This window comes from Vitis vinifera, chromosome 15, assembly GCF_030704535.1.
Source record: "Vitis vinifera cultivar Pinot Noir 40024 chromosome 15, ASM3070453v1".
NCBI lineage: Eukaryota > Viridiplantae > Streptophyta > Magnoliopsida > Vitales > Vitaceae > Vitis > Vitis vinifera.
The window spans coordinates 18,110,612-18,123,962 of NC_081819.1; the positions used below are offsets into that span (position 1 = coordinate 18,110,612).

General features: G+C 34.3%; 1 protein-coding gene across 1 annotated transcript; it reads right to left on the reverse strand.

Annotated features, from left to right (window-relative positions):
- Positions 1-444: 444 nt before the first annotated feature.
- LOC100243773 (uncharacterized) lies at positions 445-10,525 on the reverse strand. The gene is made up of 11 exons (XM_010663329.3): positions 10,149-10,525; positions 9,372-9,477; positions 8,589-8,649; positions 8,181-8,476; positions 5,846-5,985; positions 5,191-5,265; positions 4,689-4,779; positions 3,240-3,443; positions 1,414-1,458; positions 821-907; positions 445-728 (listed from the first exon to the last, which is right to left on the reverse strand). Exons 1-10 carry the CDS (start codon positions 10,362-10,364, stop codon positions 822-824), a joined length of 1,320 nt encoding a protein of 439 aa, XP_010661631.1. The 5' UTR covers positions 10,365-10,525; the 3' UTR covers positions 445-728; position 821.
- Between the last annotated feature and the right edge of the window lie 2,826 nt (positions 10,526-13,351).

Here is a 13,351-nt window from a genome sequence, read left to right on the forward strand (position 1 = left end):
CCTCTAACCCTCCCCCTCCCCCAGTTCGTGTTTGTCAAACATTCAATTAACATGGATCAATACGATAATTATTTAGATATATAAATTTGGATTAAATTCATATTATACAAATTGATTAAAATCCAACGAGCATGAGCACCACGGCCAGTTTGATAGATTCAGCCGGATTTTGAGCAGCAACACACACTCACAAATAAATGTAATTAAAAGGCTAATGTTAAGCATACCCAACATTCCAAGGCAACATTGCCGCAACACTGCATCTGTGCATGCTTTGAGCCACAAAGTCAAATAAAGGATTCATTCAATTTCCATGTAATCCAAATGCACCATTACAGAGATACTATGCCTTATGTTCTCCAGCAATGCAACTTTATTTCTCTGAACATGCAATGCTTTTCCCTCTCCCCCTCTCCTCCCAATAAGAAAAGGGAACTGACAAGCTTTTATTCTCTGTAAATCAAAACCATTTTATTCATATCCTCCATCCAAGTCTCTCTAGAGTTGTATACAAGGCATTTAGAATTTTTGAACCTTTTAACGTCATCGTCAGCATCACTAAGTTCAAAATGGGATCACTTAAAAATTCAAAGCCACCATATGGTGTCTATATCTTTATGAAACTTTGTCGCCAAAACTTTGGTATGATCAATATTTTCCTGAAAAATTGTGTATACAAGATTTGCTGGAGGCGTGTACTTCGCTATGAAGTGTTAACGCTATAGAACCTGTAAGGGTAAAAGAAACTTCTGAAGCAAATCGGAAAACAACTTGACAACGATCTCCTTCTGGCCAATGATTGACAGAACTCGGTGCTTACTTTATGATGTAAGGAGTGGAGGAGCCACCCACAACTTCACTTTCTTGTCAACGCTGGATGTAGCTAAAACCAAGGATTTCTGATCTCCTGCAGAAGAAAAAAGAAGGCATGTTTAATACATGTCTCAATTGCAGAGATGAACAAACAATGGAGAAAGAGTGGTAAGCAACTCTAGAATCTGTGGAATGAAGCAATGTCTGCAAATCAGAGAGCTACCACCTTTTTTGATAATTCTATTCATCTGATCCCTCGACGATTTTCTAATAATTTCCTGAACACTCCAAATGATCTAATATGTTTGATTGAGGTAATAGTTTGCTAGTTAACTATGCTAATAAACGCATTGTTGCCATCCCCTAGATGCTGTTGACTTTTAAGGAGGCAGGTTTAAAAGTTTCTGCTTCTTCTCATGGTTTAAAGAATAACATGATAGGTGTTTTCAGCACATTTCTGGCTAGAAACACATCTGATGAAAATGCAACATCAAATAGCACTGCCTCAGAGCAATGTATGACCGATTTATCTGAAATTCAAGATCGAGAATATAAGGAGAAAGCACTGATATTTAGTAAGTCAATAGAAAGGTAATTTACCTATTGGAAGATGCTCAGGTGCCCATGCAATGCATGTGATGTCACCTGCATGACAGCCTGAGGTTAATACAAAATCTTGAGACTTACACAGTGTATTACATACAACTTAGAACAGTGATATAATAGTAAAAAGGCAACAGGGAAAACAGTATTAAAGCACATGGGTATGGAGTCAAATTGCAAGTTCACAGAGCCGATGAATAACAATCTCAGCAACAGAGTAAAGCCATCCATGGATACAATAGAAAGTCTTAAGAGTACTTATCCTGGAATAACATGACAAGAGCAGCTCAATATAATTAAAACAAAATGAGATGAAACTCTGTATGTAATATGGGTAGTAGGTTACCACATATGCATCTTAAGAAACATGCTAGATGTGTAGATTATCAAGGCAATCCATCTACATGTACCATTTAAGAGATTTATTATCATATAAAATCTCCTAATGAAAGGCAATTCATATACAGTCATAGCTTGGGGTGGGAACAGAAAGCAAGGCTCTCTGAGACTGAAACATTTACGCTATATGAAAGATCCAAAATCCATTATTAAAAAAGATTGCTAAAAGCGTACCATGTTTCCCTCCCTACAGAAGAATTATAAAGGTTAGAGACATGGTCCTCCTCCAGAAGTCACAAACCCTTCATCTATGAAGGGAATTTGAAGAGAAACAGAGAGCCTTGCTGCTCCATCACTTCCAATGATTAATAGCCCAATCCTCCGATTTGTCAGGCTGGAGCGGAGTTGTTGAGATGCCCCCATCTACATACCAAGTGGCCACTCATTCTTTTAATTTCATCCACATAAGGGGAGTGTTCAATTTGATATTGCATTGACAATCCGCCCTGCCATTTAAATCCAAAAGCTGTACCTCCACCCCCCCTCTCCAGTCCTTTCTGCCTCAACATTGGTTTTACTCCTTTCTATGAATATTTCCCACCCTTTCACTTGTCTCACCACCATCTCCCACTTAACCTCATTTTCTTATTATGGTCATAGTGTGTGAATTTGGCCCTGAGCCTTAGAGCCAGACTCAACCACCCTAACAGCCCAGGACTCTAATGCTGTATCATATCCTTTAATACTAACAACTAGAGTTGAATGTTGCCCGAGGAAGTAAAAGGCATTTAAAGAAAATGCAATACATAACGATTAAGATGAGTCATCTAGCAAGAAATTACTTCTATCAGCATATATGCAGCATGGGTAAGATTATTTAACCACTTCCATCACCCATAATGGCCATAATAACTACTGAGGCTACATCAATGTGATGCATTAACAAATCATATATTTTATGAATTTATGTTTGTCAGTCCTAATATAAATTGGGGACTTTGTGGTAGAAAAATGCCTAGTGACAGGAACAACTGGAGTGAATAAAAGTGTTATAACAAAGCCACAACAAACAAAGTTTATTTAAGGGACCGACTATGATTGTTTGGGCCTACTTATAAGATCAAAAGGAGATAACATGCTGTTGTTGTCTACTAACTGCCTCTAACAAATAAAGGTGGAGATATCAGTATAGTTTTTCACATGATGTGTTTTATTTATTTTTTTTTTTTGGTTCCTGCTAAGTGGAGGGGAGCATGACTTTGTATTCATGAACCATATTCAAATGAATGGAATTAAATTTTTTAAACATAAAAAATCAGTCACATCACATGCCAACAAACCCTGCAGGTTTTTTTTTTGGATAACGGTTTGGAGGAAAAAAATAATAATCTCTTCAACATATGAGAATCACAAAATGGCATATAATAGGAGCAAGAAGAAAATGAAAGAAAAATGTAGTGGAAAAGTTTTAAGCTTAGATATACCATCATGGGCTTTGTCAGCAGTGTCCAAGACCTTTCCAGTCTCGGTACACAACCACTGCAATGTGGAACCATGGGTGGCTGCCAATATCTTTCCATCAGGAGAAATACTGAGTCGATCATAGAGCAAAGTACTGCCACTGGAATCATGAAGTGGGATAGGAAAAACCTTCAGGGTTTTGGGGTCCTCATCAAGATGATATCGAACTTCAGGAGAATGTATAAAACAGGGTCAGCACAAACAAAATTCCATTATGACTAACAATATAAATAAATGAATGAATGAAGAATAACAGATTTAAAAAAAAAAAAAAAACAGGGGGAAGACCATCTATCTACAATTATCCCATTCATATACATTACAGGTTTATAATTAATATTCAAAAAGGAAAATCTTTGTTACCCATATTTGGATGTAAAAAAGGAGACAGTTGTCACAGACTTACGAGAAAAAATACCTACAAGTTAATATGAACTAATTATAAATGTCTCAAAAGAACTAATAAGTCATGAACCTTTTTCCCTTTTTTTATTTGGAAATCTGTAACCTCTAATGGTAAGACAAAAAACCTGAAAGTTTTTAAACATGGATTTTTTAAGGGATCTAAATAGAATACATACACGTATGTACATACTTGCATCTAGTGTGATCCACCAATTTTTCACTTTTCAATACACACACACACATGCACACACGCACATGTGTGCACACACACACACATATATATATATTAATATTATACAACAATATTACATATTTATAATATTATTTATACATTACAATATAATGGATAGTATAATCATATTATATTGAATTTGTTAACATCAACAAATAAAAATTCCATATTTTTTTTCATTCAAGAACTTCGACCCCTCCCCTAAATTCTTTTGGGTTGATTGGCCACCTACTTCTTTCATGGCTCTAATTTGAGTTGTGGATCCTACTTTGCAGAAAAAAATACCCATGCTTAGTATAAATAACTCACTTCTTGGTCTTTGACACCCTTAGTCACTATGAATGCCCCCAATCAGTGTAACGGGATGTGTCTATTTATTTATCTCTTGACTCGAAATGGGAGCAGGTTTGTAAAAGGATCTTAAAGTGCCTAGGGTTAGGCTAGGAGGGTCCCTTAACGCCTTCTTTTTTCTTGTAATCAGAGTTATTTCACAAAGACTTGCCATGGTAAGGAAGAAGGGGGAACAAGCACACTTGGAAATACATATATAATAGAAAAAATTTGATCTCGATCCACTAGATTTTCACTTTTTAGTGCTTACTTTTTTTCAAACACCAAATAAATCTTCTTGAGAAAAGAAACCAAAAAAAAAAGTTATAGCAAGTCAAGTTATTAGATGAAAACAGCATTACTTTCAAAAAACATAAAGGCAATTAAGCTGACAAGAACTAGGCAAAAAATAGTGCATAATAAGAATTCATGAAATCATGCTTACCATTGATATTCCATGTTCTTATTGAACCATCCTTGGATGCTGTGATGATTTGCTCTGAGTTAGGAGTAAAACACAACCAAGTTACTGCACTCTGAAAATTAAGAACAGGAATTGTGTTAGTGCAAACATAATTCTATAATAAAAAGAAACATAAAGACAATAATAAATTCATCAAGTAAACAATTGAAGGAGTTGAAAATAGTGACGGGCATGATCATCTAACCCATAGAATAATTTCTCATCAGCAGCATGAAGCGGTTATAGTGGAAGATTATATAAATTATATACCTTCATACCATTAAAATACTGACTCTTTCACATGCTTGGCCTTTGAAATTTGCTTCATATATATAAATAATACATCTTATAAATTTTGACTTTAGAAAAGCTACAAAATGTTGATTTAATTTTGATTAACGTCCTGAAATTAAATAAAGCTTTTCATATCCTGGAATTATATGAAAACTTCATGAACACATGTAATTGCATTTGAAAACACAACCTTATGCCCCTTGAGCTGCATAACGTTTGAAACCTCCTTGACTGAACCATCCTTTGAATATACAATCTCCCAGACCTGAAAAGTAACGTACAAATGGAAAAATAACAATCAGCTCACACTGTGGAACAATTAAGTTAAATATTATACCATACCTCGCTACAGGTTACATGACAAAACCTGAATAACAGTTAATTGTTACATCTAGTGAGTTCCTAATGAAGACATTAAATAGTATACATAGTATAAAAACATTAAACAAATGTGTCTTGCCATGTGCACAGCCTATTAGGTTATATGAATGTGTTTGTGGATATGAATGCACATAGGGACATAATCCAGTATGAGATGTGCATAAAATAGGTATAACAGTAATATCAACTCCTGCAATAGAATTGCGGATGATTTTACAGGCAAAGAAACTATAGGCTTTCAAGGCATGTGCAATTGTAAATTGCATGCATAGTGATTAATAGACATGCAGATGATTTTGCCAGAAAACAATTAAAATGCATTCACTGCATGTGCAACAGTAGATTGCATACATGGTGATGTGATCTGAAAAAATGATGTGAAGCTGGAGTGAAAACTGTCCAGCCAAATTGCCCCTTTGGTCATTGAACATTATAGTGTATACTAAGCAATTAAGGATACCAACCTTCACATCTGCAGTAAAAGCTGCAGCAGCAATAAACCGCCCATTGGGAGATACAGCAGCCATGTTGTTTTTCAGCTGATTGGTGTCAACATGCCCCAAATTCTTCCCAGTTTTTCCATGCCAAAGCATAATATCAGTCCCTGGAAAGTAACAGGTAATCAGACATATGTATACAGAAAACAAACATTTTTATCAGTCCAGCCATAGTGGCCCATGGAGTTTTTATGGTTTGGTTTGGAGGAATGGAAGAGAGATCGTCTTGTAAGTAGGGACCAGGTGTGTAAGGCGACAAATGAAGGAGACTTGGTTTAAGGAGGATACTTTTGAGGAATAGAGCCATACTAGGGATGTGATTCTAGAGGTTCACCAAGATCATTGTAAGAATTTACGGGCTACACTCTAGTGGTTGGGACACTAAGGTTGTTAGTTGGTCACATTGGTGTCTTTCGAAGGACATTACATAGTTATTTTGTGATTTCATTCAGTATTAGATTGGTGGTTCTGGAAAGATACTTGATAGTGTGATCTAGCTCCTTATGTTTGATTCTTAAACCTCTATAGAGTGGTGAGTGAAAGAGTTAGTGTTTCTTTAATTCGAAGTTCCACTTCCTCTATGTCATAGAATCTTAACTTCCATCACAGCCTTTTGGACCATGAAATAAAAGAACTTACTCGCCTCATGTTGACTTTAGGAAATGTGTATTTGTCATCCACTTTTCCTGTTAAGAAGATTTAGGTGGTGTTTGTTTTTTGACTAAATAGAAAAAACCAAAATATTTAGCTTTTTCTATTAAGCTAAAAGTAATCTGTTGACGTCATTCAACATAACTAAACTGAACCTATTGATAACAAATTCACTTTAGTTGTGTTGGATGATGTCAATAGGTTACTTTTAGCTGAATAGAAAAAGCCAAATATTTTGGCTTTTTCTATTCAGCCAAATATTTTGGCTTTTTCTATTCAGCCAAAAAACAAACACCACCTTAATCTTTTGACATCCTCTAGGTTGTTTTCACTTATTTATTTATTTTTGAAGCCCTTATTGTCTCCACCAACTTCACTCCCTTTCCACCTGCATATTTCATCTGGAAATCTAAAGCCCACTCCCCCTGAAAGTCAAGTCCTTCACATGACTAAAGGTCAATACAAACAATTTTCCATAGAAAAGGGGACCTTATAAGGCTCTCGGCCCACAATAATGTGTCATGCATAAGAGGAGTGAAGAATCAGTAGATCATCTTTTTCTATAGTCTTTAGTGGTATTAACACTGTGGCACAAGCTAATTAGACTTGTAGGAAACTCAATGGGTTCCACCTAGAAGTGTGGTGTAGATGCTGACTATTTCTAATAATGATTTTGGAAGCCTTTTAGGGGGCAAGTCTTTGTTGTGCATTGCTAGTCTCACTTGATCATAGGCAATTTGGTAGGAGAGGAAGGTGAGGATTTTTGAGGCATTGCAGATTTATTCAACTTCTCTTCAGGTCTCTAGGCATCAACTTGTGCAACATTGAGGGTACTCTTTTAAGCATCATATTACTAGTTTGAAACATAGTGTGCAGATCTACCGGACCATCTAAGAAGATACTACCCTATTTGGATTCCTCGTCCTTTGGTTGTTGTTAAGCTAAACTTTGACAAACGTTCCCTAGGTAATCCAAGACAACTAGGAATTGTAGGAACACTCACAGATCTTAGAACATTAGCATGAGCATTTTCGGAACATGTTGGACAGAGGCTTCACCTTTGCTCAAAGGTTTGAACCAGGAACAAATCATCAAATTAAGAGGGTAACTCATGTATTAAATTACTGGTAATGTTGCAGAAATTGGATGTCCAATCTGTCATTTGGATGTAGATTGGAACAATAACTCCTATTATATAATATAAATGGGCTACCACATTACAAGATTATAGCCACACAATGAAGCCCATGATGCCATTCAACAGTTCAAACTGAATACCCATTCCTTCTATAATTAGTAAATATCATTAGATGTAAGGATCCTCTAGTCCTGGCAGTAGCAAACACAGATCATAACGTCAATATTCAACATAGACATTTCTTAATTTAGCATTTGTACTGGGAACTTAACAAAAGATTCTGAAGTTGAATAACACAAAATTCAAAATGAATTAAATGACATAATTAGGACACAAGATCAGCCTACTAAACAAGTAATTTCAATTGTGAGTAAGAACATCAAAGTAACCTTTTTTTCTTGATTGTTTATTTTCATTGGATAATTTATTAACTAAACATAGTATATTATCAAGATGAATACAAATCAGAAACTGAAATAAATAATATAAATCAGATATAAGATCATAAAATACCTTCTGAACATGAGACAATAATTGTACTCCCATCAGCACTGCCATAACTTGCAGTTGTTCCAAATAGGGTCAGGATAGCTCTTTTGTCATGGACTTTGAGACGTTCCCATTTGATTTCAGGGACAGGAGGTTTGGCTGGTTGCTTAGTTTCATTGGCAGTTTTGGCCCTTTCATCTCCAAACATGAACAAAGAACAGCCAGATAGAGTTTGAGAAGCCACAACTACAGAGCTTGAGTCATCACCAAATGTGACTGCTGTTGGATGACCACCAAGAGGCACATTAATTCTTAGGAACCTGCAGAAGAATCATAAGAAAAACAGTGGAGAAGCAAGGAAGAAAAAAAAATAGTATCACTAGTATTTGTTAGGCGGTAACTGATAAAACATCAAGGGTAAGTGATACATACTTGAAGCTTTTACTTGAAGCATCGTCCAACTTGTATACCCTGACCACTCCATCAGCACATGCTGAAAAAAAAGAAAAAAATAGAAGGTCAATAGCAAATGTGAAATGGGTTGATGCCAGGAAAAATGTTATAGGATTTGTTTCCAAAATACCAGCCATCTCACATGGAATAGCTAAATTACATATAATCCATTCAACAGCTTGCCAGTAGCTGTTCTTTTAAGGCTTAAAATTCACTTGTCTATGAAGAACATGAACATGGTCAGGTTTCTCAATCAATCATTTTTACTGGAGTAACAGGATGAATATAAGAAGAGCAGCAATCAAGAAGTGTAGCAATCAAGAATTGTTAGAAATATGTAACAAGAATATCCAAGAAGATAATAAAGAAGAGTAGACCGAGGACTTGAAAACCCCCACATGAGGTAGTGATCTTGCCCAGAAACCTTTACCATGTCATATTGAATATGGGCTCTTGATCCCTCTTCAGATCAACTGCACCACCATTAGGCCATTTTCTTCTCTGTTCTTGGGTTCTTGCACAACCATTACCTTTTCTATTTTCTCATCAAGAAACCTAAAAATCCCAGAATTTTATTGTGACACAAAATCAACAAACAATAATTCACAATTCATCTAAAACACATCACATTGCCCTACTACATCACCATTTCTTGCAAGCTCAAACCATTTGAATCAAGCAGAAGTTGACATTGCAGAAATGTAAGGAATTTAATGCATGGTACAAAGAAAGTCAAATAAAAATAAAACCATTTTAGTCTACCTGTTGCCAAATTCCTCCCATCAGGAGAGAAACACAGACCATTGACTGAATCTCCATGCCCTTTCAGTGTATTTATATCCAACGGATGATGTCGCTTGTTCTGATCCTGCATTTCACAATCACGCCAATAGTGGGAGAGAGGAAAGCGTTACTCCCATTTGTTTGCAAGAAAGCAAAATAAATACATTATTTGTAAAAAAAAAAACAAAAACAAAAAGAGAGAGAGAGAGAGAGAGAAAACAAGCACAAAACATAGAAATAAGGAGAAGAAGAAAAACCACTGTCCCCCGTTTCTCCACTAAACCTAGAATAAACGTTTATTTCCTGCTGATATATGTGGAGGAAATCTAAGAAAAAACAACACATTCAATCTTAAGGACGCCTAAACCCTCAAGAAACAGAATCTTTACGCCATCTGATTTTCTAAGAAAATGTAGGACCACAAATGAAATAATCGTCAGAATTACATCTAAAGACGCCTAAACCCTCAAGAAACAAAATCTTTACGCCAACCGACTTTCTAAGAAAATGTAGGACCACAAATGAAATTAATCGCCAGAATCACCTCTAAATCCTAGAGAAAACCCCTCATCCCCCGTTTAAAGATAAGGAAGTAAAAGGAACTAAAATCTTGAACCTCAAAATTTTCACTAGAAAATCCCCCTACTGAGCTAAGCTTTAACTTTGTTTTCCTGTTAAAACATAAAATTAAATATTTTCTTGTGTTTTCTCAGGAACCAAACAAAAAAAAAAGAAATAAAGAAGGGAAGCAAACACCTTATCAGCGGCATGGGAGTGATGCTTGAATTGAGACTTCTTGGAGAAAGATTGAGGAGGCTTGGCGGGCTTGGGATTCTTGTCGGATTGGAGTTCCGGTTTGAAAATGGATTCAACTTCGGATCTGCGCTTCAAGAAGTAGTTCCCCAAGAAAACGAGTGCGATCAGAGCCCCGAGGAGGATCGAGACCACCGCCGCCAGAAGAACCGGATCCATTCGTAACCAGAGAAAATCGAATTGAGAATTCGGTAAAGTCGGTACAGTGATGATGATGATAATGGCGTTATGATGCGGCGGAGAAGATTCGGAAGATGTTCAAAATGGCGGGGGGCTAACGCTTATATTTATCTTGCCAGAATAACAGCCAGATTTCACATATGAGTGTAGTATATATATATATAGTATATTTTAGGGCTTATGATTTTGTGTAAATCTTGATTGAACAAATGGGACAGAAATGAAAAAGAGTGGTTTTTTATTTTTTATTTTTTTTTATTTTATGTGTCTGAACTTACAAAGGTGGGTATGGAAAATATGTTAAAAAGTACAACTCCGATAATGAAGGAGTATTTTGATTATTTTATTAAAGGTTATTTTTGTCTTAAAAATATTAATTGAGGTACATATGTGTGTAGAGACTAGAGATATTTGAGGATGTTGATATACTCTAACCTTCTTGTGTGTAATAATTTTTTTATAATATGCCAATGTTACCCTTTAAATTGTGATTTTGATTAATCAATCTATACATCTTTTTTCATTGCTAGGTGGAATACCTTGTGACATAGAATTACAAAAGACTTACAAATCTCTCATATGTTAATTTGAATGCTCGGATTCTAGACAGCTATTGGCAGTAATTTCGGAAAGATTATTCAACCATCTTTTGTCACACCCTAAGACCCACTCCAAGGGCGTGATGGTCATTTCACACTTCAAACCCGAAGGCTTACAGTGTAACCCGACCCAAACACTTATCTTGTAATCGGAAGTTACCAGTTACCAAGTACCTGTTCAGAGTAGCGGAACAAATCTAAAATCCTTAAAATTCAATTTTAAAACTAAAACATCCACTATCCAAAATCCATTGTCCAAATATTTGCAAATTTAAACAATTCAAGTACTAGAACAAATTTCAAAATCTCCAAAACTCAACTTTGATCTAACATAAAATTTGAAGGATCAATATCCAAATAACTTCCAAATACCAAAAGATCCAAATGAACACAACTAACAGTTAAACAAAATTCAATATAAAATCCTAAGTCAAATTCTAATGATGACCATTCCCAGCCTAGCCATCACTCCTCATCCGAACTAAGGGTACCTGAAAAGTAGTCAACAAATGGGAATGAGCTCACAGCCCAATAAAGAACATTAATGCAGTCCATGGATCAAACATTTCAAACTCACTTGCAAAATAGGAGATATTGTAATCAATTATTTTCATAAAGCTGTGAGTAAATTTTTTTTTTTTTTTTTTGCCAATACATTCAAAATTTCTAATTGTATGCATTTATTTATGATTCAAACAATTTCATCTCAAATTCAGTCAAAACATTCCAATAATTTATTTACTCTGGTCATCAAACATCAAAGGGTGCCCAATTAGGTGGGACTTTTCAAATGGGTGGCTAGTCTCAAATTGTTCCTTTAAGGTGGACGGAACCAAACACTACTAGTACTAGTAACCTCTAACCGAAACCCCTAGAGGCTGGGGTTCAAATTAATTACATTCCCCACCAAGAAATGTAAATGTCAACTATTATATCCAATTGACAAGGGCCAAAAATCAACTATTATATCCCGTTGACAAAGGCCAAACAAACCAGAATCAAATATTTATGTCATTTATTCAAATTTACAACTTATAATATTTGTCAAAAACATAATATAAAATTCTAACATACTTTTCATGCAAAACAGGTTTGATCCATGCATAAAACGGAATATAACTCAAATGTTTTCAAATAATGTATATATATATACATAAAATTGTTTCGAAAAGAATTTAACAACTGCATTAATTTCCCTTACCTCAAAAGAAGTCCTCAAAAACTTTGGAGAAAAATAATTCTGAAAATCTACTCTTCACCTAACAAAACATAAGAGGAACAATTATTACTATTTATCTAAAATTATAGGTTTGACAATCCTAAAATTTTAAGTATTCAAATTATTATTATTTTTTTATATATTTATGAAAGGTAATTTAATCTATTCATATTTTAAAAATTAATAAATTTCTAATTCATATAAAATTGAATTTATTTATTTATTTATTTATTTTAAAATTTATTTCTTGGGACACAACTTAATTAAACTATAATTTATTTCAATAATTAATTTCTATGTTATTTATTAACTTACGCTCATAATTATAATATCAAAAAAAACTTTACTTCCTTTTTATTTAAAACTTCTATTCTCTCATTTTTATTTTTATTTTTAAACATAAACTTTATTCCCAACAATACTCCATTATTGCCAACAAATAGACATATATATATATATTAACTAACAACACTCTTCATCCATCCGTACACACACCCACACCCATATATATATTATATTATTTTTTTCATTCTCGAATTTAGTGTGCACACGCGTCCTCCATTTTTATTTTTTTTTAATCCTTAAGCCATTCTCCAATTCCACAGTGTGTACACGAGTCTTCCAGGTTTTTTTTTTTTTCCCTAAAAACTTAAGAATTTCCAATTTCCAACAATAAATTGAAATCTTAAATTTTCACTATTTGATATTAAAACGAATTAAAAAATAATAATAAACTAACCCTAATCTAAATCGAAATCTTCACAGGAATTTTTTTTTTTCTAAAAAAAAAACTTAAAGATCTCTCCAATTCCAATAATAAATCAAAATCTTAAATTTTCACTATTTGGCATTAAAACGAATTAAAAAAAAAAAAAAAAAAAAAAAAAACTAATCCTAATCTAGATTTGGGGTTTTCCAAAAAAAAAATATATCTAATGCGCTTGAAATTAACTAATGAATCTAAAATAATAATCTAGGGGTTAGAATCTTACCTATAGAGGTTTGTTCTTCAAACCTTGAAATCTGACCTCAACTTCACGTTCTCTGGAAACTCTTTGCGAACAGGAATACGATTAAAAAAAAAGAACAAGAAGAAGAGAATTTTCTATTTATACCTAGGGTATTATTCGTAAAATTACATTTTCACC